At 40.3% G+C, this 26,472-nt stretch overlaps 2 protein-coding genes across 2 annotated transcripts; one reads left to right on the top strand and one right to left on the bottom strand.

Annotated features, from left to right (window-relative positions):
* Window positions 1-6,263: 6,263 nt before the first annotated feature.
* Window positions 6,264-17,912, top strand: mrtfbb (myocardin related transcription factor Bb; the record flags this gene model as incomplete). Its single annotated transcript, XM_079233257.1, has 14 exons — window positions 6,264-6,360; window positions 9,610-9,675; window positions 11,442-11,497; window positions 11,589-11,664; window positions 11,909-12,070; window positions 12,857-13,032; window positions 13,427-13,573; window positions 14,479-14,726; window positions 15,056-15,191; window positions 15,284-16,165; window positions 16,828-16,938; window positions 17,091-17,213; window positions 17,307-17,367; window positions 17,449-17,912. 14 exons carry the CDS (start codon window positions 6,264-6,266, stop codon window positions 17,910-17,912), a joined length of 2,805 nt encoding a protein of 934 aa, XP_079089383.1.
* A 7,320-nt stretch (window positions 17,913-25,232) lies between these two features.
* On the bottom strand, window positions 25,233-26,430 carry snrnp25 (small nuclear ribonucleoprotein 25). The gene is made up of 5 exons (XM_079233859.1): window positions 26,280-26,430; window positions 26,029-26,119; window positions 25,730-25,835; window positions 25,576-25,650; window positions 25,233-25,488 (listed from the first exon to the last, which is right to left on the bottom strand). The coding sequence occupies exons 1-5, from the start codon at window positions 26,403-26,405 to the stop codon at window positions 25,431-25,433; spliced, it is 456 nt and encodes a 151-aa protein (XP_079089985.1). The 5' UTR covers window positions 26,406-26,430; the 3' UTR covers window positions 25,233-25,430.
* Between the last annotated feature and the right edge of the window lie 42 nt (window positions 26,431-26,472).

Raw genomic sequence — 26,472 nt, 5'->3', positions numbered from 1 at the left:
ATTGTATAACCTTGCAATCAGTCCTGCACAGCCCAACACCTGATACTTTGAGAACTAGTTTGATTAACAGATTAATAGTTTGATTAAACTGAACATCTGTCTTCGGTGTAGAAGCACATGCTCAACAATGTGCTCGGGAATGTATTCATTCTGACGTCTTGGCTCAGAGTGGGCCATAAATGAGCCGTGTGTTATGGAAGGAGCTGTCCGCTTTGCATACCTGCACCTAAATTACTCCAAATGTACATCTTATCCAGACCTTCCCTGGGACTCTTTCTGGAACCACCCCAATGAAAATCTCCAAGGAATGAAACACAGTCTGGGTTCATAGGAAATACCTATGTGAGCTGAAAGGGGCTGTATTGATGACTCCCTTATCACTGCACCTGAACTTGATTACAGCGTGCCCATCAGCAGGAACCATCAAAAAAAGAGAAGGTTACTCCCAAAGCCTGTAAGTGGTGGTTTGGAATCACCTCATGATCATAAGAGTGTTTGTTTTTTTACCTTGTTGTTCTTCTGTGATGACACTGTACTGTGCTGTGAGCAAGAAGAAGCTAAGCATCATTTCGTAAATCTAAGTATGTGAAGCTCCCACATGGGGCTTGATGTTAATGAGTGCTTTGATGTTCAAAGAAACTTTCGCCGGGGAAAAAGAAAGTGTGGATTTGGGCTCTGAAGAATACTTTGGCAGCGAGGGTCAGAAGTCTTATGAGATTGTTGGGATCACAGTGATGGGATTGGAGCACACAGTGTAATAGCACACCAGCACAAACTATCTGACATTACTGGTCAAAAGAATAACTGCAGGACACATTGTGGACGGATACATAATAATGGACTTTTGTTTGTGTCATTCATTGGAAACAATCTGCAAGAATCACTTCTATTTCAGTGAGCTCATGTCATGATGTAAGTCTTAAATATAGGTTGATGAAAGCACAGGATGCAACGTCAGTGTTGCTCTGATGTAGCGTGTCAAAGAGGCATCGCAGTTAATATTAGACTTCAAAACAAAAATAATGCACATTTAGTCATAAGAAAAATGGAGAAGATGAAAGATTGTGATTGAGTGAATGTGTTTTACATTCCGTTTTTTTAAGGGCCACTCAGCAAGCTGTCAGTATAATCACAGGTGTTGAATACAGAGTCCAGAAATTGAAGCAGTTTAACAACACACAGACACAGCTAATAAAAGCCAAGAGTTGTATCCTGTTGACTTAACTGTGCCAAAGTCAGTGACATTATGTTACAGATAATTTAACTCCAATTAGAGCCTAAGCGTGTCCAGGTGACAATAACTCAATCGATGATTAGCGTATGCTCCTTTTAAGAACATATATTTTGTATTTATATTTATTGTATTGTATATATTTGTTAGTCTTTAATCATGGGGCAGACAAGAAATTACAAGAAATCCTCTCTTCATCTCTCAGGAATGAGTGAACTATGCATGCTCTGCAAATCAGCTTTAACTTTAACTTTAAAGAGCAACTTAAAGCACAAAGAATCATTCTAGCTCTTTACATCCTCTTTTTATGTGGAAAAAAACAGCTTTGCTCAAAAAAACCTTCAGGCCAAAAGTGTTGATGTTTTTTTTCCACATAAAATGTAAAATAGAATGAATAGTAATGTTCCTGCAATTGTATTATTTGCCTCATTTGGGAGATCTGGAACAGAAGTAATTTGTGCAAACTTTATTTAATCATGGATATTTACTGTAGTGTGACATTTGGCATAGTCCTGTCATGACTTTGAGTGCTCTTTACGTAATGTTGTGTATAAGATGAAGCAAGTATGCAGAGCAGTGAATAAAATGGTTGCAGTTATTCTTTACCCGGAGTGAAATAGATGGACACCCACCCGACATTCATACAGTAATCAATATCAATATTCAGGCCCTGGTACAACAGCTTTGATATTGATAGGCATTGGGAATGAGAGTGTGGCTTTAACATGGACAGCACATTGATGCTTGGCATTATTCCTGGCTAAGATTCAAGACTCATATTACAAGTTGCCCTATCTAGCAAAAGCACTCAATTGTACAGTGGCGTTAAAGCCCCTTTTCCTCATTTTTAGGTTTTTGTTCCCCAATGCCAGGTCATGCATTCTACTACTATATCAGCTCATTACTGCCAAACGTTCATTTAAATTCTAATCATTGGAAGGAGTCATTGTCCAGAATCATGTCACGTAGCTGGTTCCTCATTGAAAAATTGTGCCGCTGTGGTAATGGAATAGATGAGAATGGCGTTGTCCACCCTTGGGGAATGTGAGGTTCCTAATTACAGAGGGGGAGGCCCAGAACCAAATTGTGCAATGTTTGGCTCTGTGTCATTTTCAAATTACTCATCCCATTGTCACTCTTTAGTTTTTCACATAAACACAAAACAAGCTAGTCTCAGTAATAGTGTACGGTACGTACATTTGAGTAATTGACAAAAGTTAAAATATATATAAATATATATATATTTTAGGTTAACGGTCAATTTATAGTAACTTTAGATTTGAATGACATTGTTTTTTCATGCACTACTTTATGGGTGCTATTTATATACATATTTTGAATAAACTCCCCAGCATTCATGCATAGATGTACAAACAATATATGACAATCAGGAGTCAGGTTCCACTGAGTCTCGCTCCTCGTGAACAACCACACAATCTGTCCCTGCAGCCTCTGCTGCCTCAAGGACTGCAGGGTTGGTAGCTGAGCTAAACGGGGTGGAATCAGGGACCAAAACTCCAGAGTTTGACACACACTGTGTGTTGACCATTTAAGAGCAAGAACACTCTGGGAAAACAAACTCTTGAGTGATTTGTTTGTGGAATGACGTTAGGAATTAGATCAAATGGCCTTTGGAAGCCAACTCGTAATCACAGCTTAAATTGTTACTGAAATCAAAGATCTTCCTTGGGAACATGGATTTGTTACGTGTTTAGAGCAGAGTTATTTGGCATTATTGCATCATTAGAATATTTTACTTTTGATTCAATGTTACAAATATGTATAACTATTCCATCTCTGAGTATCCTGGTTCACACGGAGCTTTCTGGAACCGATCACTGTTAAACAGGACACATAATGAATTACAATTAAACATTAATAATGTATAATTCACAAAACGGAGACTTTTAAATCAATTCATTAACGTGTTCAGAGTGCCTTGAGTTGTTTTCATCCTGTAAATTCACAGTTCCCTTTTTGGTTACAGCATGGAAAACACAGTGTTGCTTTGTACACAGTGGGTATAAAATGCAATAGGATCAGGTGTCTTCTGATACAAACATGTAGGTACACAGTAAAAATACATAGTTGTGGAATAGGGGGGATGAATTTGTGTGTAAGAGGGATATTGAAATACATTTGACTGTAAGTAGGACCGAAAGTGTGGGGGAAACTTAATAGTGGCATTATTTCTTTAAAATTATGAGTTCTCCAATAACTTAAAGCTTACATCTGGGTAAAGCTGAACAAGCATGACTCACAGATTTCTAGATGGAAAATATGTTGTCCTTCATTTCTGCAGTTCTGCGTATTTAGAGAATTTTCTGTTCTTCAGTTGTGATAAAACACCATTTAAAGCTTAGTGCTTAGCTTCTGTTCTAAACTCTAAAGTGGCTGTATTGTTAATTAGCAGAATACTTCTCTTATCTGTCTCTCTCTCTCTTACCCTTGTATAGTAAGTGTTGTAGGTACTTTACCCTGTATGTACAAAAACTACACTGTAATTGGTGGGCTATTTCCCATATAGCAAATTTCCCCTTGGGGATTAATAAAGTATGTATCTATAATATAAGTTTAAATCTGTCTTTTCCCACATCTAACCTATTTGGTGAGGTGATAATGAACTCTGCTTTGTTTGTCTGTTCAGGCTGCTGTGGCAGAATAAAACCAAACCAAAGTCTTACTAACAATCAAACTCAATCAAACTCTGGTGTGGACCATCGACAGATGGTAGTAGATATTAGATTTTAGCATGGTTTGAAACACATAGTGGTGTGCAGAGGGAACTGTTACATGAAACAAACAAACACTGATTGAAATCTTCAATTGTTAACTATGTATTCCATCTGATGATTGTGACCTACTCTGTATATGTTGTACCTTTTAATATAACTTTAAAATACACCTCTTTTGCTTGTTGTTTCTACCAGGCCCCCGGGTCTAAAAAGTGAATCTAAGTCGTATTCAATACAGCATGAAGTTAATTTAGGAAATGATGGTTCCATTTAGAGCAGGGTATGCTTTAGGGCGGGTTACCTTGTGATTGACAGGTCACTACCACGGTATGATTCAGCGTTGGGTTGTACTGAGCTGCACCCTCACGTGTAAAATACCAAGATAAGATAAGATATCAATCAGTTATTTCTGTGTGAGCGCTTTATGTCCACTTGAGAAAATATAGTAAATAAACATAAAAGGCGCTTCACATCCCTTGGTTTGGTTAATAACTTTTACTTTGTTTTTGTCCGGACAGAATAAAAAGAGCTACAGGTGTGGAAGCACCCCTGATCTTAGTTAGTTATGGAAGTTAAAGTCACAGAATATTATCTGTCTTCAACATAAACCTGCAACATGAATCAAACACTGCTTAGTGACATCCGCTCCATAAGAGAGTAATTATGAAGTGGTGAGTGAATGAAAAACAGCTGGCCGGTGGGAAGCAGATGGATGTAATACTCTGTGATTATCATCAATGCCGTGACATTGTTGTAGTGCTTAAACATATGTTACATTTCAAGTGTCCTGCATACAGTCTAGACTAGGTTATTTAATTTATTTTATTTTGTTATATAATTTTGTGTGAATGGAAAACATCTTGAATTAATGCACCTTGCCGTTAAAGATGAGAAATTAGACTTTTAAATATTTGCCGAAAATGAGAAACAGTGCTCGTTCTGGACTGGGATCGGAATTTGAGAGCTAATGCAGGAGATATGTTTTGATTGTGGACAAAACAGGTGTACAAGGCATTCATGACGCCTGTTGTTTTGTTTATGGGGCCAATACTTTTGGAAAATGGGAATTTGAAAGAATGGCGTGTATTTATGGACGATGTGACATGCAGAAGGATCTTTTTCTAAACACCAAGTGCTCCACCGACTCTTATAAGGTTTTGTTCCCCATTATTCAATTCCAGCAGTGAGCTGTCATAACATAGTGTGCCTGACTGTAACGATCTCATTTACTTTATCAACTCCATATTTCCTCTATACCATGCTGTTTGACATGCATATTTCTTGATTATTAATTCAGAACACAGCGGTCTGATCGGTGCATTGTCCTGCTTACTCACATTACATCATATAGAGCATCCTGATTCTCTGCAGCTTCCCCTCAACATCAGACCCTCTATGAGATCAGACGCCTGCTCTTTAGCATTGACATATTTTCTAACCAGTCTTCCTGGATCCACTGAGACAGAAGGAACGCACCACAATTAGTGAAATTCCCTTTTTATCTCACTTCCTGTTCGTGCGTTTTGTAGTCATGGATGGAATCTACCAGCCACGACTAAGCATGTTTTTGTATGAGCTGCTGCATTAGCTGCTCTTTTGCCCTCTCTTTGAATGTTTACACACTTCATCTGTTTAGTGAAATGTTCTCACATCACATTTTTTTTATGAATAGTAGCTTACAAGTTGGAGTTCCTGGGAGTAAATATAAGTTACAGATTCAGTTAAGATGACATTGACTCCTTTAAATCAATAAAACAATCACTTTGTGTATAAAAAAATAAAAAATACCGTATAACTAATCATGGAAAAATGTTTAAAGATAAGCTTCCATTCCCCTGTTTGTTTATTCGTGTCATTGTTATTTAGTGCGACAAAACGTTTCTGGAGCTGTTTCTCATGGAGATATTCCCACTCAAAAAAGCAGCTTGTTTTGTTCAAGCATGGTTGATTCGGTCCCGTGCTGATTATGCAGAAAAGAATATAAAAAGTTCCCCAGGGTTTTGTGCTGTAGTATGATGAGCCCTGTGAGTAGAGCAGAATGACCTAGCGAGGGTTAACATGAGCAGCGCTGTGTTCCCTCCTCCTGACATTGACTGAGCACTCACACACACACACACACACACACACACACACACACACACACACACTCTCTCATCCAGTCTCACACACACACTTTCTCCGCTGAGGCCAGCACAGAGCCGGAGAGGAGGGACTGTTAGCAGCTCTGAGAGCCAGCTGTCGTTCGCTCCGAGTCTACACTCCTTGACTCCCTCGATCTCCCCCAGCCTCATCACTCCATGGGACTCCAGACCTGGCCGCCAAGCAAACCACTGTCCTCTATGGCCTGCCTTCATGTGGAGACCCCTTCCATCTGCAGGGGTAAATTTAAATCAGGTGATTTGTATTGTTTGTTGTCTAACCTGCATGCATTGTTTTATTTGAAGATCTATGTAAAATGAACGAGAAGTTTTTTTTTACTAATGTTAACTGATGCTCGCAGCAGTAGCAGAGGGGGGGTTGTAGTGACGTAGATGCAGCCTCAACAGGAAATGACAGTGCAACAGTAAAGCTCATCACAATGATTCATGCCAAGCATCATTCTCACAGAAGAGACTATTGTGTTCTCATGGATCATAAATCAAAGTTACTTTGGAAAAACAGTCACAGACTGTGAGCGAGGGAATACTTTGTTTGTGTTTATATTGGCACGGTTGAAACACTATTCTGGTTTTCTGTCACATAGCACAAGGACAAAGTCACTCCTGTTATGGAAGTTAACACAAAGACCTTCATTCAGATGAAATGCAATAACCAGATATGCTTCTGATCATTTGCATATTTTTGTTTGTTTGATATAAAACACTAATCTGTCTTTGAACGACAACCACTGTTTCCGGTGTTTAGGTTCTATAGATTATGGTTTTCTTATTGTAACATCTGTCAAATTTTATCTAAGTATTTATATAATATTTATTATGCAGGTTCTTGCATTTTGAGATAAACAGCGAAAATGCATAACATGTGTATAATACTGAGTATGTATGGCATGCAAGAAGTAATGTAAATTCCATTCTGTCAGGGCCATTATGCAAGATTTGCAGGTGAAATGTAAATTCCATCTCAAATTATTATTCATGATCTGACAAAAGATTTCTTAACCAAACCCAGACAAGTTTGTGAACACAGACTTGGAGGACACGCCCACTCATGGGGAAGGAAACTAATGTGTTTTCTCATCTCTTTGAGTCTGGCTTCATTTTAGGCCCTTTTGCTTTGGGAAAACAACACACTATCGGAATGCAGTTTTAAATTATCTAACTACCCATCAGTGTTTTATTCAGACATTCATTTTCAAGTAAGAAATAGTTCAAATCCAGTGTTCAACAGCCACCTTTTGTCTTTTATACATTCTCAGTAATTATTAACAGTCACCTGTTTGAGACTTGCTGATATATTTCTGCTTTGTTGAACTGCTTTATGATCAAATTGGTAATGGTATAGTTTAATTTTAGAACATGTCAGCAAATATATTTCTAAACTTTTTAAATAGTCACAAGTTGAATATACAATACTTAATTGTTTCCAATGTCTTATAATACAAGACGATGTCTATCAATTCAGTTAAATTCACATAGACTTTTTGCCCCATGTGAAATCATCATAGAAAAATGCATCTGAATCGGCCACCGCACACAAAAAAATCCTTTTTGATTAACCAACATATTCTGTATAGCCAACTTTTGTCTATCTCTGGTTATAGATGCCTCTTTGCAAAAATGGTGTCCTGTTTATAGTCACACTAAAGTCAACATAACCCAGTATCAGCTTCTAAACTACATTCAGCTTTGGTGTGGCTTCCAATACTCTTTGCACAGCCAAACTGTTTTATTATTATTTGTCCTGTTTCTAAAAAAACTGGAAAGTCAAATAAAATAAAACTTCTGATGGAAGAACTCCAGGGATGATTTGCTGAGAACAACATGGGTCTGAGATTAGAGATTACATCAGTAGACAGGGATTTCAGCAGAGCCCTCTCTCTCTCTCTGTGTTTCTCCACAGCCTGTGTTTACGCTCTGCTGGTAAGCAGGAGAGCGGAGCCAGTTTGCATCATGGAAAGGTTAGCCAGGGTTCAGGTTGAACATGGGCATGAGGTGTACCCCCATACCGATGCTCAGATCAAGCTCTTTGTTTTCTTGTGGCCCTGGAAGGCAACTTTTGATGTTATTGACATGCAGCAATATGCACTCATAACTTGTCTTGCCCATGGCATTTTTTTTCAAGTCACAGTGGATATGAATATTGAGACAAACCAATGGCAATTTCTTTACAATCTCCTGGTATGATCTGCTTCAGACTGACCCGAACCCCCCTGGCCTGGGTTCATAATAGGAAACGCAGCAGGCGGGGTCGGCACACTGTGTTCTCTTCCCCAAAGTTGATCGGCTGCTGTGAGAGTAGACTCGGCCTCCCACCCTTTGCCTCTCCACTTGTCACTTTGTGTTCCCTTGCCCACCAGTGGAAGCCCGTGAACGTCCCCTCGGCTTTGCATACAACCAGAGAGCCCACCCCCTTAACCACCCCTAAATTTCCTGATTCCCAGGCCTTGTTCTCACAGCTGCCCAGTTTATTTTTGCTAGAGTGAGTCACAGAGGCTTGTTCAGACGCCTTTCCCAGGAGAGTTGAGCAGGTCTGTGTGTGTGTGTGTGTGTGTGTGTGTGTGTGTGTGTGTGTGTGTGTGTGTGTGTGTGTGTGTGTGTGTGTGTGTGTGTATGTGTGTGTGTGTGTTTCTGCGTGAGTGGGAGTAGCTTTTTCCCCTGAGACACTGAGTATCTGAAGCCGGCGTCTCTTCACTGCAGTGGTGACAACGAGGGTCTCATGTGCCCCCCACCGCTGCCTCATTTGTCACCATCACCCCGTTACCTTTCTTTTCAAACAGTTTTTTTTTCTTTGTTATTCTACTGAAATAACATGTCCACGCTCACTTGTTTATAAATGTTTAAACTGGGATCTTACTACAGTTTATATTGATGGGAAAATAACACGGAGGACCATCCAAGTGTACGGGGGGCCTGCATGCAAGACTCAACAATTTCTGCTAGAGGACAGTCATGTCTTTGATATTCCACAATAACATAACTGATCACTGCTTTCTACCCAAAGCCAGATGACATTTTGAAAATCATTTATCAAATACACATGACTCACTTCTCACTTGACTGTTGCTGATGTCATGAGCTCATTATTGTGACTCCAGCCCTGACATTAATCCCTTTTTTATCCATTTGTATTCTATACCATCGTTACTTTGTTTGACTCCTCTGTGTATTTGCATCCACACAGAGATATTGACTCCCGTTGGGAAGGCTCTTGGCCAATCAGGGTGAACTGTTCAAGAGCAACTTGTGGTAATCTTCCCCTAGTTAAAACCATACAGGAAGTGAATAGGATGTCTGTGGTGGTGAACATGGCTTAATGTTGGGCCTTGGGCTAGCATATTGATTGAAAAATAATAAGTACTTTGTTTTGTTTGAAGTCTGGCCGGTTTCACTTTTAAAGCCGGAGAGGGTTGTTAGATGACTCGTCGGACTTGGCTTTGAATGGTTGAAGTTCAACTCTGACCTTTGTGTCTCTGCACTCTCACAGTCCTCCAGCTCTGTTTGCAACAGAGGAGAAGTCGGGAGCAGCTTGTGGAGCAAGGCATCATGCCGCGTAAGTATTCACATCACACGCAAACAAAACCCTCACCCTGCGCCTTGGAAATTCAAGAAGAAAGTAACCAGATGTCCTGTTCTATCTCATAATTATTCTCTACTTTTATTATTACTGCTGTTATTTTCTCTCGCAAGAATAGAATTAGGGATGAAATTAATCGTTTGCTGACATCCAACTCAATTAGACTTCTCCAGGGCTTTTGGAGTGCATATTTTCAGTGTCGTTAAAACAAGTATGCTGTTATTTGTGATTATGCAATTACTTGTTTTAAGTGTAGTCACAGAAACGTGCACAGTACTCCTGCTTTACTTGTAGTTAACGTAATGGTGTTGGAGCTCGTACTGTTCCGTTAAAGGATAAAAGAAGAACAACCGCACATAGAACAACGGTTGCTAATAGATGCGTAATTATACTCATGTACAACATAGCCAATGATGAAAATGACTCAAAGATTTAACACAGATAAGACATACTGTACATTTATACCATCCCTCCTCTGATGTGTAAAAAGTGGAGCAGACTCAGTCCCTGTCCTACACCTAATAAAAGATGAGCTGAATATGTGACAGAATCGTGCTGATAGCTGGGAACTTAGAAAGAGAAAAAGACAAAGCTCTTTCTCTTTGTCCTGTTTGCCTCCTGCAGTCGGGCTTTCAGCTCCTCTCTGGCTCCACACAGCCACATGAGTCAGCGACTAAGCCTCCAGTGGAGTTCAGTGGCCTGGCCAAGCGTGGCCTGCACACAAACCTCCCAGGCCATTTTTCTCTACTAAAGCACTATGCTGCTCACACACTTATAGGCTTATGGTAGGTATGCAGTGAGGTTTAGGGTTTAGGTGACGAGCAGGAATGTTTTTACTTTGCTCCTCTGACACACTCCTTAGAGCACCCCTCCTCCCCCCCACCCAGGCCAGTGAGTCGCATAGCAGAGGTGACGACTCAGCGAGCCAGACCTCGCTTAAAGGAGGATGAGTTTATTCTGCGAGATCAAAGATTAACTCTGCAACAATCTCTCTGCTTGAGTCAGTAAAGCTGGTACTTCCTGTTTGACTCCCATGAGCTCCTGTTTATTAATATAACACTCTTGCAGAACAACAGAGGCAAAAAGCACATGAAAATAATTATATGGATGATGAATTGCACTGGACTCAAGTCAATGTGGAAAGTGTTTGTTGTGATATCCGGCAGAACAATTACAACATGTTAGAGCTCATTACTGTATATGCAGTTGCGATAGATTTGCACATAATTTGACATAAATCATGTATATTTATATAACTTTAATTCATTTTGAACTTCAGGCACATTGACACTGTTCTCAAGTTCACTTTGTGCATTGTCAAACTATTTGCTGCTTGATGTCGATGATACATTACAGGTATTAAGCAGTCTTCATTCACTACAGGGAGGAATAGCCTTGTTATACTTTTGTGAAGCAACTTTATAACTTTAAACTGCTTCCATTAGACCATTGCAAAGAATGTTGACAGTAGAACTATTGTGTAGTTCACTTTATTCCACTTATATTGTTCCATAAGATCAAGAGATCACTCTTATCAAGAAGTGGTTTACTAGTTAAATGTCCTTTGTCATAACTGCAAAAACAACCAAAAGGAAATGGCCTTTCAAAATAGTAGGAAGGAGACCGTGAATCAATAAACAATAACTATTTTAAAATGGAAAGAACAGTATGCTCGAATGTGGAAATAAAGTTTATTGACCGAGAAATGTTATGGATTTTTTTTTTTATTCACCTTCTCACAGCTCTGAAAACACCTGCCTCCTTTCATGAGCAGATTCGCAGCCTGGAGAGAGCCAGGGTGAGACACTTACCATCACACTGCAGCTTGTGATTTTATTTATCTACATATAAATTATGCCCCAAATGTAATTAAATTATCTTTTTCACAGACTGGAAGCTTCTTAAAGCACAAACTCTGCAGAAGACCTGAGCGCTCTGAGTTGGTCCGTATGCACATCCTGCAAGGTAATCTTCCTCCTGTGTGTTCTTACTGGGTAATGGCTTCAAGATAACGGAGATGAATAAGGTGCTTATTCATCCAATCGCACTTATTGCCTGTTTGAATTTGTTTTACAAAGTTAGAACCAGATAAATGTCTTTGAGGTTTGTGAGGTCTGTCTGCGCCTGCTGTGAGTCACCCTGACAAAGAGTTCGGAGTCTGACTGTTCCTGGTGGTATCACAGCTAATGATCCTGTGTGTGTTTATCAGAGACGCAGGCTGAACCCTCCCTGCAGGCCACACAGATGAAGCTGAAGAGGGCCAGACTGACTGATGATCTCAACGAGAGGATTGCCCAGCGGCCTGGACCCATGGAGCTGGTGGAGAAGAACATCCTGCCCGTGGACTCTAGTGTCGAAGAAGACATTGATGGTAGATACTCATCAATGCCCTTATTATATCCTCACTGTTAGAGCCAATTTTGGTGCCACGTTTACCACTAACTGTTCACCCCTTACAGTGACTGCCAGAGAGTAAACTCAAGCCTGCATTGCATTACATCAGGCACATGTTTTAGCCATTGTTGATGTTAATGCGCCTGTGTTTGAGATTCCACACTGCAATATCTCAACAACTAACTAACAAATTACCATCACATGTTGTACACACATCCATGGAGCCTGGTGGATGAAGACTACTGACTTTGTTGATACCCTGACTTTTCCTCTGATGTGAAATATCTCAACAACTATTTAATGGACTGCTATGAAATTTGGTTCAGATCATTTTGAATTGTAATCACTTTGGTTATCTCCAAACTCCCAGGCCCCAACGCCATCATCAGATCAAGATATAAATGTGTCCGATACTTTGATGTGAGGTCAAATAAATGGCATTCCCATTAGCCTCAGCTGTACTTTGTGTTGAGTTTGAATTAGCAAGCTAGCATGCTAAACTAAGATGGTGGAACTTGGTAAACATTAGACATGTGCCTCAGCATGTTTGCTTTAGTAGCAAATGCAAATACCGCGTCACAGAGCAGGCTGAACGCTCCCTGCAGGCCACACAGAGAAATCTGATGAGGACCAGACTCCTGTGTTCATTTAAGTGATGGCTTCTTAATTTGTAACTGAGATCTCAAGTTTTCTTTTTAGTTTGAATGTATCCTTTAAGTATAATAAACTGTGCTTACTTATTTTTTTTATGTTGGGCTAACAGGTGGTGAGGCAAACCGTTCTAAGCTACCAGACATTTTCAACTTTGGTGAGGAAAGCAGTGAGACCTTATCACCACAACGGCCTGCCAGCCAAAAATCTCCCAGCTCCACCTCTCAAAGAGAGTCTGGAGGGACTGAGGCCACTTCTACTTCCTCTTACTTAAACTCTCCCATACAGGTAGACAAATACCTTGAACCATTATAATTTAGGAAACATGAACTGTTAATGTCAGCAGACAAACCAGCCCTCCTGACAAGTGCTAGCAGAGGCAAAGAAAGAGGCTAAAAAGTATATAAATATTTAAATATAGTCAGTTGTGTTTGGTTGGACACTGGTCGTATTGTTTACATAATGACGTAATTTAACTGTATGTACTGTATGCATACACACTTTACTAACAATGTATTTATCATTTGTAGAAACATGTTGTACTTTTATTTTATAATATTTATATGTTTGATAAGTATATATTTTTACTTTTCTTGCATGGGATGATGATTAACTGGCATAGCGACTTGACTGTTTTTACTGACTGGATCATGTGGTTTCTCTCTGTCTCTGATTTTCTCAGCACTCCCCACCACCAAACTCACAGTCCACATCAGATGTAGTCAGCCTGGTCTCCACCAGTGAGCAACCAAGCAAACAACATGTGTCTACAGCTCAGCCAATCACCTCTGTTGTCCCCAGTGTCACACCAGGACCACTTCTTGTGAAGGTTGGCTTTAGCTGTTTTTTTAAGGGCTTCAAGTTTGGCCAAAGTCTTCTTAAACTCATTGTAAGGAGTCGTGCTTAATTGAAGCAGTTTATTCACTTACAGTCTCCTAATGTTTACAAGCAGCTGATATGAGATGAACCTCTGGTGCTGAGCTCTTCGGCTCTCTGATTTATTGACTTTGTTTTCTTTTTTGTTTCTTTTAGAAATGTGATTAGGGATCCGATGTCAGAAGACAGTCTGTGTTTTGTCATGCTGAAAGTCATATCAGTTTTAGCATGGACTGAAAGTCAACATTCAGCCAAGTTAAACGCAGTTCAAAGAACAACAGAGTTTAAAGTCATTTCACAAATCCTTGGGTTGAAATCTGTTCCAGCCACAGTTTGTCCTCAATTAGGGTCAAATGACAAGCTGGCCTCCCTCATTCAGGCTGTGTGAAATGTAAGCCAGAAATCAAAGGGCGGGAGGGAAGCCATAACTTGTGCATTTATCATAATCCAGTTATCCTCTCCCTCCCTTGGAGTACAATAGAAGAACAAGTTTGACAAATTGGATGGTGTCTGCTTGCTTAACCCAGCTTGAGTTTCTGGTTTCATAGTTAGAACCTGCTGCTCTTAAGCCAAGTCGCTTTCATGTGTATCCTGTAGCTGCAGGTGGTAGAACAATAAAGGCCACATTTCCACCCGTTTCCTCATCCTGAGGTTTTCATCGGGTGTCAGAACAATGTTCTCCCTTATTGCTTCAATCTACAAAAACCCAGTATCAGCTCCAAGTCTTGTATGGTTGGTACTGGCAATACTAAATGTATTCCCTGTTAAACTGGACTGAGATCAGTCACAGAAATCAAATATCCTCCACATGGTCCTCTCATCTTTTTATATGTCCCTTTTCTGTGTTGTGTTCTGCAGCAAAGCCTGCCCAAGCTACCCAGCGATAAAAGCCGCAGCAAAAAGAGCAAAGAGCCCAAACCACGGGTGAAAAAGTTAAAGTATCATCAGTACATCCCCCCAGACCAGAAGCAGGAACTCAATGACATGCTGATGGACTCAGCTTATGCCCGTCTCCTGCAGCAGCAGCAGCAATTCCTGCAGCTTCAGATCTTGAACCAGCAGCAGCTGCAGTACAGCTACCAGGCCGCCCTGCCTGCCCCGCTCAAGTATGGCGCCATTTATCAGCACAAACACTCCCTCTGTGCAGCCAGAGATAGGATGTGGCTCACCCACAAAGTTTGCCTTTATGTGTATACGTTGATAAACTACTTTAAAGAACAAATGCCGCTTCCTTTCCGAGTTAAGTTATTTGAGTATTGTTTTTCAACAAACCAAATCAAAAGTCTATAACTGTGTTTCCAGAAAGTAATAACTGTTAAGCCACAGCCGCTGTTGTGTATTCTACATTTGTTTCCTGTTTGAAAATTGATAACAGTTTATCTTCCCTCTCTAATCTGTACTCCCTTTTTTTCTCCTTCTGGTCTTATTACAATAGAGTAACAACGGAGGTACAAACCAGCTGCTCCAGTGTAGTTCTGAGTGGAAACGGTACGTCTAGCCCTGTGCAGCCCCGGCACACTCAGACGCACCGCAAGCCGGATCATTTACCAGCTAACCTGGATGAGATGAAGGTGACACTTGGCTGCCTGCACCTCATGCATGTTGCAGAGGATAACACTCTAAATGTTGAGAGGTATTTTATGATAATATGTTATCTTTGCAGGTTGCTGAGCTGAAAATGGAACTAAAACTCAGATCTTTGCCTGTTTCTGGGACTAAGACAGATCTGATAGAGAGGCTAAAGTTGTACCAGGAGAACTCTAACATTCAGATTGCTGCTGTCATTGAGACATCAGCCCTCACAGCAGCCTCACAGTCTGACAACAAAAGATTAACCCCGCCTGTGTCCCCTATAGCCTCTAAAGTGTCCAATCTGGGCATAGAGGACAGTAGTATGGCAGACAATCCCATCAAGCTCTCAAAAGCTCTGTCTCCAACTCACACTGCTCCCTGTGTGAACTCCCCACACAGAGCTCCACGGGAGGAGTGTCCCACAGAGACAAGGTCATATGAGAAGGACTCTGAGAAGGACAAACGTCTCCACGCTAAGGAGCGTCAGATTGAGGAGCTGATGAGGAAGCTGGAGCAAGAGCAGAGGCTGGTGGAGGAGCTGAAGATGCAGCTGGAGGTGGAGAAGAGAAGTCAGCAAGCAGATTCTCCGGTTCAGCTCATACCTCTTGCTCCCATCCAGGTCAAAGAGGAAAACAGGACCTTGTCAAACTGCTCAGCGTCTTGCGGTTCTCCTGGTCCGCCAGTGTTGGTCAAACAAGAGGAGGTGGCTCCTCAAAATCAGTTCATCATCAGCGACCAGACTTTCAAGCAGCCCAAAACCTTGCAGCCAGTCAAGACTGAAGCTCAGATCCTCCGACCTGCATCCCATCCTGCCTCAGCAGTTCCTACCCAGCTCCCTGCCAGCAGCCTTAAATTACACAGTACCGTTAGCAGCGCAGCCCCAGGCTTCATCCAGACCTCTGGACAGGTGCCACAGAAAATAGAGGCCTCAGCAGCATTAGAACAGCAGTGCAGCACTCAGACACTGACAAAGGTAAGAAAACACTCTAATGATTGCACAGGCTGCCACGCTCCATCTCTATATAAGTCCTCACTATCGGTTGTGATCCTCTGGTAGTTTCGGGTTTCTTTTAAAGGAGCAAACTTGAGTGATCATCAGTGATGTGATCATCTGTATATGTGTCCAGCTGACCTAATACAATGTGTTTTCTATGCAGTAAATTCAGGTTAAGTTGCACATCATACATCTGGTTAAGTGTTTTCAATGGCACCAGCTAATCACACATCTCAGGCCTTTTTTACATTGTTGATGCTCTATCATGGATGATGCCTCTTTCTTGTTGCCACAGTAATAACAGGCCTCAGCTGGGTGGTAAAATCCTTCCCTAGTCACATCAAAAGAAGGTTTGTGGAAACTTGGGTTACTGGAGCAGGCGCTGAGTGAAGGTTGACAGTAGTGCCCTGACTGCCCTCTGTCGTCCCTCTGCTCTGAGCCAACTTACAACCAGACAGAATTAGCAACAGAAACCACAACTCAATGCTAACTGAGGACAGCAATCATGGGGTTGAAGCAAGGAGTGCAGAGCAATCTTCATTTAGGTTCTCCAAAGATATGTGGTGCACTACTTTTCTGTGATTGCATTAAAGCATTCATTAAATTAGCCTCCATGCTGACCTGTCTAAATGTCTCTGCAGGCATGGAGGATGGGTCGTACAGCACAAAGCTTACTCAACACATTCCCAGCAAGTGGATGCCCTGTGGGAGCCTCCTCTAGCCAACCTGGTCCTAAAGATCCTACAAATAAGGTCCTTAGTCCTTGTTTTAATCTAGACCAGGACCCTGGTTTATTGACTTATTTGTACAGTGCCAACTGCATTTGAATGATGGTTTGTGTCAGATGTAGCCTTTTTTTTTTATTATTTGATGTCAAGGACTGTTGTCTTTTCCTGTTAAACAGTCTCCCTGCACGAGGCTGCCAACGATCTTGCCAAAATTCACAAACCATGTGTCAAAGTGTAAAGACCCACCCCGCTATGAGGATGCAGTTAAACAGACACGCAGAATGTTAACAGCTGTTCAGGTGACAAATAAATACACTCTTAAGTACAGTATATCCTTTAAATTGTTACCATAGCCACTCATTCACTCACTGGTCTTTCTGGTTTCTCTGCAGGGTCCCACTGCCGCTAGCCAGCAGATGGATGACTTGTTTGATGTGTTAATAGAGAGTGGTGGTGAGAAATACTGCAATTTTTCTTTTTTGCGCAAAGTATTTATGATTATGGGATTCTCAAACTGAACTTGTTTTTTTTTAGAGATCTCGCCCTTCATCAGACAGGACCCTCCCAGTCTGGACAAGCCTCTCCCTGTGACAGCCAGTGTAACCACCCTTCCCATCAACACGGTTTTATCCCGCCCTCCACCCGTGGTCCAAGTGGCCCAGCTGCCCGCAGCACAGCTCAACCCCTCGTCCAGCTTGGCTGCCCTGACCTCTGACACCCAGCTTGAAACCCTCCTCGGCGCTCACACCGAGTCACAAACACTGAAGCTGATAGAGGAGCTACACTCACCTGTGGTTCCCATGGAGGGATACTTAAATGAAGACACATCACCCTCTACTTTGAACTTGAACAGTAGCAACATGGATAATATGGATTGGCTGGACCTTACCCTCTCTGTGCCAGCAGAGGGGGTCAACTCTTTGGACATGTCAGCGCCGGTGGGCGTCTTCTCCTCTGACTTCCTGGACTCACATGAACTGCACTTGAACTGGGACTGACTGCTGTCAAGGAGAATCCGAACATCCATCAGACAGGTTCAGATACACAGACTGTTATGCAAGGGAGGCTGCATTTATTTCCTATGTGGAAAAATAGGGTCCTTTGGAGGCTCTGTTTTGTTTTCTGCCCATATAAATTAGCTGAGTAATAATGTATTTGTCAGTTTAGAAGTTCCTGCATTGCTTCCTTTAAAGGTCTTCAAACCCTGAACAGTGGGACTGGTACTGGCAGATGGAGCAGAAAGTTGAAGTTAACGTTACAATTTCAATCTTAATTTATGCCACAATTTGGTTATCAATATGCGCTCACGTTATTGCTTTCTCTTTGTCCTCTAATTGTAATGAATGTACAGTGTTGTATTGGTCTGAGGAATATCATCTGGTTAAATAACTAATGGACAAACTCTACATTTAGCTGGAGGCTATTATGCAGTTCACTCCACCCTGACTCGGAATGATTATCACTATCAAAACACATGCTGAATGTTCCCTGTGTATATGTAAATTGTGAAGCATAAATCAGATGTTTAATTGATTCGAGAGTGTGAATATCATCGTGATATAATATGAGACCACTGAGTTACCACAGTGTCAAATTAGCCTGAGCAAACAAATTGAATTATGCTTCGTTTTTGCGTAGGTAGTTTATTCAAGAGGTGTATGCATGGCAACACATACCAAACCACAATCTCTGTGCGCAGCAGACATTCTGTACAGACGCATCTTACAGAAAAATAACAATATCCACCATTATGAAGCGCTGATCACTTCACACTGAAACAACATGAATGTATTACAATTGAATTGTATTGTAGCGACATCTGCTGGCCACATCCAAATCTAATAATATTGTGCAAGCAAAGTCTGTATCCTGCTCTTTTAGCAAACTGCAAAACATGACTTCTGGTATGATGAAAATATAATTCAGTGTCAAAGAAACCGCCACACATAACATGATGAACCACAGAAAGATAGTTTCTGGTCACTGCGCTGAATTATTAGGACAGTATCCATTGTTTAAAAAAGGACTCAAGAGATTTTTACTTGTTTGGCTGTCAGCACAATACCGCCTCGTTTGACAATCCACTGTAACCCTTTCGAAGAAGAAGAAAGGAATGAGAAATATTTTTTTAGAGGACCAAGATTTTTAATCGTTCTTGTTGTTCAGTTGGGTTCCCGAGATTGCTCAAGTAAACTCAACACCAAGGACCACTGCAATGCATCATTTGTAGACCATCTCTCTTGAAACGTTGTCTAAACTGTTTACTTCCAGCTAAACTGCTTTCTGGTCATTTCTGGGAACTACAAAGTCTTACTGATCTGAGGGAACACACTGTGTTTCCTATAGAAATACTACATCTACATTTTTTCCGATGTTAATTATGGTTTACCTCAGGGCTCTGTTTTTGGCACTTTGCTTTTCTTTCTTTATATTTTACCTCTTAGTCAAATTACATTCCACCATTTTGCTGATGATACTCCGCTATATGGGCCTGTAAAAGCAGATTGACATTCACAAATTATAATATAAGAGGTGTGCTTGTCTGTTTCCTGTTCCTAAATTCTGATAAAACTGAGATGCTGGCCCAGCTTGACATTGACAACAATGAGATCAAGTACATTAACAGTAACTTGATTTCTCAAAGTTTGACATGAAATAAATCAACAAGACCACCATTTTTTTGGCCTTTGCAACATTGCTAAAAAACTGTTTTATCCAATGAATTCCTTTGTTACATCCGGACTTGATTATTGTAATGTATTGTTGTCTGGCCTGCCGCATGCTTGTACTTCCACTTGAAATACCACATTACACCAAGGTAAGCTTCCGACCATTGGCTCCTAATCCATGAATCAAACGCTAAGGTGCCCCTGATGCCCCTTCACATCCAACTTGTCTGATGTCCATCCTTGCTCTGTACTTTCAGAATACTGGCCTATTCCTGAAATGTTCCCTTTCTCTGGAATTTATTTTTGCTTTTTCTTTGATTACTTTGGGCCTTGTACCTAATTAATGTTAGCCTTCCAGTGGTTTCTCTCTCTCTCTCTCTCTCTCTCTCTCTCTCTCTCTCTCTCTCTCTCTCTCTCTCTCTCTCTCTCTCTCTCTCTCTCTCTCTCTCTCTCTCTCTCTCTCTCTCGTCAACACCACATTTTCCTTCTGGCATGTGCTCCATTAAAACTGAAGTGATTATTGATAAACGGTATCCCTCCACCACTCATATTCAGTAATTATGATGATAAGGAATGCAAACAGGTAAACTCTGCAAGGAATCTATGCTGTTGAAATACTACTTATATCTGATGCTCTTTCTTTCCGTGCTTCAAGTTTCCACCAGCTCCTTTTCTCTCAGAGCTTTTTTATAGTCGTGATTGTCGTTCGACACTTAGGACATTTGTGTTTGGTCGATTTAAACAGTTTCATGCAGAAGGGAATGAAGCAACAACCCGCCACGCAGCTGCAAAAGAAGAAACAGGAACAAATTAAAATGTTAACCTGCCAGTGCCATAAAACCAGTTGCATAAATAGAGACGGGCCCAAAAAGGTATGATTATATTCTCATGCAAATAATTCACTGGGATAGTGGGAATGGTTTCCTACCCAATCAAAGCTGTCGCGAAGCACACCAGCCAGGTGCCACTGCTGACAGAAGTAATAGTCTCTGTCATTATGAACTGCTTACACTCAGGGCACTGTGTCCTGCATGGACATAGCGGGAAGTGTCCCACGTCCAGAATCACTGTAGGGGCTGTTAACAACAGGAAGATGTCATGTTAGTTGTTTACCAAGAAAACAATGGAAACTTGAAATATATGTTAAAAAAATGGCCACGTGGAATAAAGGAAGTACACATCAGTTGCTATTTAAAGAAATCTCCAGTTTAGTCATTTAGATTTCAGCATTGATGGAATGTAACTACATACATGTACTCAAGTACTATACTAAAGTTTAATTTTGAGGTACTTTATACTTCTACCCCACTACATTTTGAAAGCAAATATTGTACTTTTTACTTCACATTTACATGTGTTTACATTAATTTGATTACTTAAGTTATGTTTTACTGTGCACATTTAGATTTTTAATACAACAAATACATCAACAAATAAATTCCAATATACGTATTAATATAGACAAAGATACCCAGCAGTAAGTAATTAATGTTTTAGCTGGTGGGGCTAATTTTAAAGTGATTTACACGTTAATGCATAATTAATTAAGATCCAGTAATATAATATATATTATTCCAATGAGTACTTTTTTATTTGGAGATTTAAGTATATTTTGTATACTTTTTCCACCACAGAATTGCAATTACAAGTACTGCCACAGGTTTGCAGGTGTATTCAGTAAAGTTTGTTTTTTTAAGTAGAGGAAATAATAACAACACCAACTCTAATAGGACATAACCGAGGAACTTGATCAGTGTTACTTGTGTTCCATTGATGAAGGACAGCAGTAGGGTGAAAAGGGGGTTGTCACTTGTGACTGGCTGCAGAACTTGCATGTGAAGACTAAACTTTAAATGAGCATTTGTGCATCAACGACTCACCAGGGATCTTAGGTGGACCGTCAACATAGACAATGTCAACGCAAGGAACAGGAACAGGAACATCAGGCAAAATCTGACAGGAGGTGATACTAGTAAATGTTGACTCAGGTTTCTTGCCATTCTTCATATCTTTGTCATTTAGGATGTTCTCGTAGCTTTTTTGGAGCTCTGCCTTCCTTTCTGTCAGCTGTTTCAGTGTGTCATCAATGCTGTCAATCTGGTGCAGATTTGAGGCTGCCTCACCTGGCAGAAAAACATTGTCAAATAAATGAGACATCAGCAGCAAAATATATAATGTGCAAAAGACTTTATTTGCATCATGCAAATATCTGTCTCATGGCTAGGACTGCTCTGTCATACTTCACCTGTTTGTCCAAATTCTGCTCGATTCTTCATTTCGAGAAATATGCACTGCATTTTTTTCCTTTCCAAAAATTGTTGTCTCTTGAGTGAAAGATGGTTTAACTCAGTCAATATCTCCTCCAGCTCGCTATCTGCAGAGGCCATGGTGGATGCTGAAAAGACAGAGTTGTTGGATTTTTTTTTTAGGTTTAGGTTCTACAGAAAAATACAGAAAAATAACAATACCCACCATTATGAAGCGCTGATCACTTCACAATGAAATAACATGAACGTATTACAATGGAATTGTATTGTAGCGACATCTGCTAGCCACATCCAAATCTAATAATATTGAGCAAGCAAAGTCTGTATCCTGCTCTTTTAGCAAACTGCAAAACATGACTTCTGGTATGATGAAAATATAATTCAGTGTCAAAGAAACCGCCACACATAACATGATGAACCACAGAAAGATAGTTTCTGGTCACTGCGCTGAATTATTAGGAATCCATTGTTTAAAAAAGGACTCAAGAGATTTTTACTTGTTTGGCTGTCAGCACAATACCGCCTCGTTTGACAATCCACTGTAACCCTTTCGAAGAAGAAGAAAGGATTCTGTACTGGAATGAGAAATATTTTTTTAGAGGACCAAGATTTTTAATCGTTCTTGTTGTTCAGTTGGGTTCCCGAGATTGCTCAAGTAAACTCAACACCAAGGACCACTGCAATGCATCATTTGTAGACCATCTCTCTTGAAACGTTGTCTAAACTGTTTACTTCCAGCTAAACTGCTTTCTGGTCATTTCTGGGAACTACAAAGTCTTACTGATCTGAGGGAACACACTGTGTTTCCTATAGAAATACTACATCTACATTTTTTCCGATGTTAATTATGGTTTACCTCAGGGCTCTGTTTTTGGCACTTTGCTTTTCTTTCTTTATATTTTACCTCTTAGCCAAATTACATTCCACTGTTTTGCTGATGATACTCAGCTATATGGGCCTGTAAAAGCAGATTGACATTCCCAAATTATAATTTAAGAGGTTTGCTTGTCTGGATGTTGTACAATTTCCTGTTCCTAAATTCTGATAAAACTGAGATGCTGGCCCAGCTTGACATTGACAACAATTAGATCAAGTACAGTAACAGTAACTTAATTTCTCAAAGTTTGACATGAAATAAATCAACAAGACCACCATTTTTTTGCCTTTGCAAAATTGCTAAAAATCTGTTTTATCCAATGAATTCCTTTGTTACATCCGGACTTGATTATTGTAATGTATTGTTGTCTGGCCTGCCGCATGCTTGTACTTCCACTTGAAATACCACATTACACCAAGGTAAGCTTCCGACCATTGGCTCCTAATCCATGAATCAAACGCTAAGGTGCCCCTGATGCCCCTTCACATCCAACTTGTCTGATGTCCATCTTTGCTCTGTACTTTCAGAATACTGGCCTTTTCCTGAAATTTTCCCTTTCTCTGGAATTTACTTTCCTGCTGACATCAGAATGTCTGACTCTGTTAAGGCCTTTGAATCCAAACCTAAAACTCATCTTCTCCTTTAACTTTCAGTTAGTTGCTTTTTCTTTGATTACTTTGGGCCTTGTACCTATTAACATTAGCCTTCCAGTGGTTGCTCTCTCTCTCTCTCTCTCTCTCTCGCTCTCTCTCTCTCATAGAGGCAGACTGCCTCGCTAACTTTTTTACATAACTTGTGTTCCACTGATGAAGGACAGCATTAGAGTGAAAAGGGGGTTGTCACTTGTGACTGGCTGCAGAACTTGCATGTGAAGACTAAACTTTAAATGAGCATTTGTGCATCAACGACTCACCAGGGATCTTAGGTGGACCGTCAACATGGACAATGTCAATGCAAGGAACAGGAACATCAGGCAAAATCTGACAGGAGGTGATACTAGTAAATGTTGACTCAGCTTTCTTGCCATTCTTCATATCTTTGTCATTTAGGATGTTCTCGTAGCTTTTTTGGAGCTCTGCCTTCCTTTCTGTCAGCTGTTTCAGTGTGTCATCAATGCTGTCAATCTGGTGCAGATTTGAGGCTGCCTCACCTGGCAGAAAAACATTGTCAAATAAATGAGACATCAGCAGCAAAATATATAATGTGCAAAAGACTTTATTTGCATCATGCAAATATCTGTCTCATGGCTAGGACTGCTCTGTCATACTTCACCTGTTTGTCCAAATTCTGCTCGATTCTTCATTTCGAGAAATATGCACTGCATTTTTTTCCTTTCCAAAAATTGTTGTCTCTCGAGTGAAAGATGGTTTAACTCAGTCAATATCTCCTCAAGCTCGCTATCTGCAGAGGCCATGGTGGATGCTGAAAAGACAGAGTTGTTGGATTTTTTTTAGGTTTAGGTTTGATATTTGGTTGACTGTATATGTTAGTTTGGTGTGAAAAATGTTCCATACTGGGGCAGTGGTGAGGTCGTTGGTTAAATTTCCAGGCTGACAAGAACAATCTGGGTGGAGAAACCACAGGTGCCCTTGAGCAACAGCAGATCAGACTACAATGGACAGCTTCCAGATGTGAATGTCTGTGTGAATGGGATCAGGGCGTTCCTGTAAATGAGAAGCTTCCTCTCAGTTTAACGTTCCTGAATCAACACAAAAACAAACAAAAAATAAGAATTCACGATTGTACCTACATAGAATATAGAAGGCTTTTAAAGTTTTAGATGTTGTAGTTAGAGAAATACTGTTACTACCAAAGACAGTGTTATCCATTTATTGCCAGCAATAAAGGACCCATTTACATTAAACAAACTTGTTATTGACATCAAACGTTGACTGAGAAAACAAATGTTTACTCACTGTCTACTCTACCTTTACTATAATTAGTCTTAGATTCAATCCATACTTTAAAAATGCATTTTAAGATGGTTGGCATTGAAAATAATATGCAATAAACAGAGCTTTGGAAAAAAAAAAAGATATCTATTAAACTAATTCTGGTTTGAGTGAGCAAAAGTAGCAACAATAATAATTTAGACTAAATAAAATGCTGAAATTAGTTGTCAAAGTAACCTGTAACACAAATCTCAAACTCATATGTAACTTTAGTAAAAAATACATTACAAAAACATCTAAACTACTGACTCCATTAAGACCAATTTAAACTGTAATAAATAGATTGTTGGTGGTGCATATTACCGTATTCACTCAGCTGCTCCAAGTGTTCTCTGTACAGGTAACATTCAAACTAAGCCAACAATGCCATGTAGTGTTCACTGATACCATGACATATTCAAATCGTCGGGCTACAACGGCCTTCTCTGGAAATGTACAGAATGCTCTTGTTGAGATGAAAGTAGAACACAAAATCCCAAAAGATTATAAAACACTGTAATATGTTTTAATGTTTGCAGACAACTATACAAAATCATGGCACACTGTCAGTAAACGTGAGGGGTATCTTATTTACATGGAGCCTCTTTGAGTGTCATGCTCAGTTTGAAATGCACCCCAAAACACTTAAAATAACAAGTCATACAATGATCAGTACTTTGTGAAAGTAATGTACAGTCTGCGAGGCAAGTAGAATCAGCACACACGGGAAATGGTCCATTTTCCTGACGTGACAAACGTTGGCTGTGACATATCATTTTTTCCTGCGTCTCTTCATGAACGTCACTTCATCTCTGTTTCTGATCCCGTAGCTGAATATATAGAAGACACACAGAGTCAAACAGTGCTGATGATAACAGCATCACAAAGGGAAGGAAAGGATTATTTTAGACACTTACTCTTTAAGCCTCATCTTGTCATCTTCAAGCTTTTCACCTTGAAAAATTAACTGATAATTTCTCCAAACATATCTCCTGTAACAGAGTTGCAATCAGTTTGGCCATTTCATTTTAAATCCAGTTTATGTGATCTTGTGTTTGTGAGTGCATTTACCAGCTGACATGTTTAACTCCGCCTTCACGTTGTTGTTTCAGCTCCATGAATCTGCGAATGGCCTTCTTCAGATCAAGCACAGTGGCATTTTGCACCACCACTATGGCTTAGAGAGACAAAAAATGTTACGGTTAGTAAAAATCCACTTTTACAAAAAATCACTTTTATCATTTTAATAATTGTGTAGTGATGTTCACAAATTAAACCAAATACATAAGCATTATGGGATTAGAAAAAAGTGTATATGCAATTAATGGTTCGGTTAAAAATTCAACAACAAAAACAACATAAAGACTCACGCAGTATCTCTCCATCTGCCTTTAAAACCCTCACAGTCATTGCTTGGCCATACTCCAAAGCAATCTGAGAATTGACCTCCTCCAGAGTCACCTACAGATAAAGATGAACAGGTTGAAGAGAAATATACGGCACTTCTTGTATCCTACAGAGATTTTGACACAGGTTTTTCATGTATTTTCTTCTCTGCCAGCTACGTCTGTTTAGTAGGACTTACTATAATGTTTTCTAAGAATTTCAAAGATTTACCAACCTGAATCGGTAGATCACAGAGTAAGGGGTCTTGCACAAGTCGAGCAAGTCCCTCCTCGAAAATATCCAGGATCTCTGAATGAGGGAGAGCCTCCTCATCTTCCTCCTCTGCGTCTGAAGATGCCATCTCTGTCAGGTTCTCGTTCCCCGCCTCTTCATCCTTCACAGACGGTCTTCCTCCAACAGTGTCCTGA

Source organism: Taurulus bubalis, assembly GCF_910589615.1.
Source record: "Taurulus bubalis genome assembly, chromosome: 17".
NCBI lineage: Eukaryota > Metazoa > Chordata > Actinopteri > Perciformes > Cottidae > Taurulus > Taurulus bubalis.
This window is presented reverse-complemented; position numbering and strand designations above follow the sequence as displayed.

What these genes read in the sequence shown, in the direction of transcription:
- snrnp25 (XM_079233859.1), bottom strand. Translation starts at nt 26,405, where the DNA reads ATGGCATCTTCAGACGCAGAGGAGGAAGATGAGGAGGCTCTCCCTCAT. An exon ending in TCTGTGATCTACCGATTCAG is followed by an intron (nt 26,120 to 26,279) that starts GTTGGTAAATCT and finishes CTTTATCTGTAG; the next exon opens with GTGACTCTGGAGGAGGTCAA. An exon ending in GGAGTTAAACATGTCAGCTG is followed by an intron (nt 25,651 to 25,729) that starts GTAAATGCACTC and finishes ACTCTGTTACAG; the next exon opens with GAGATATGTTTGGAGAAATT.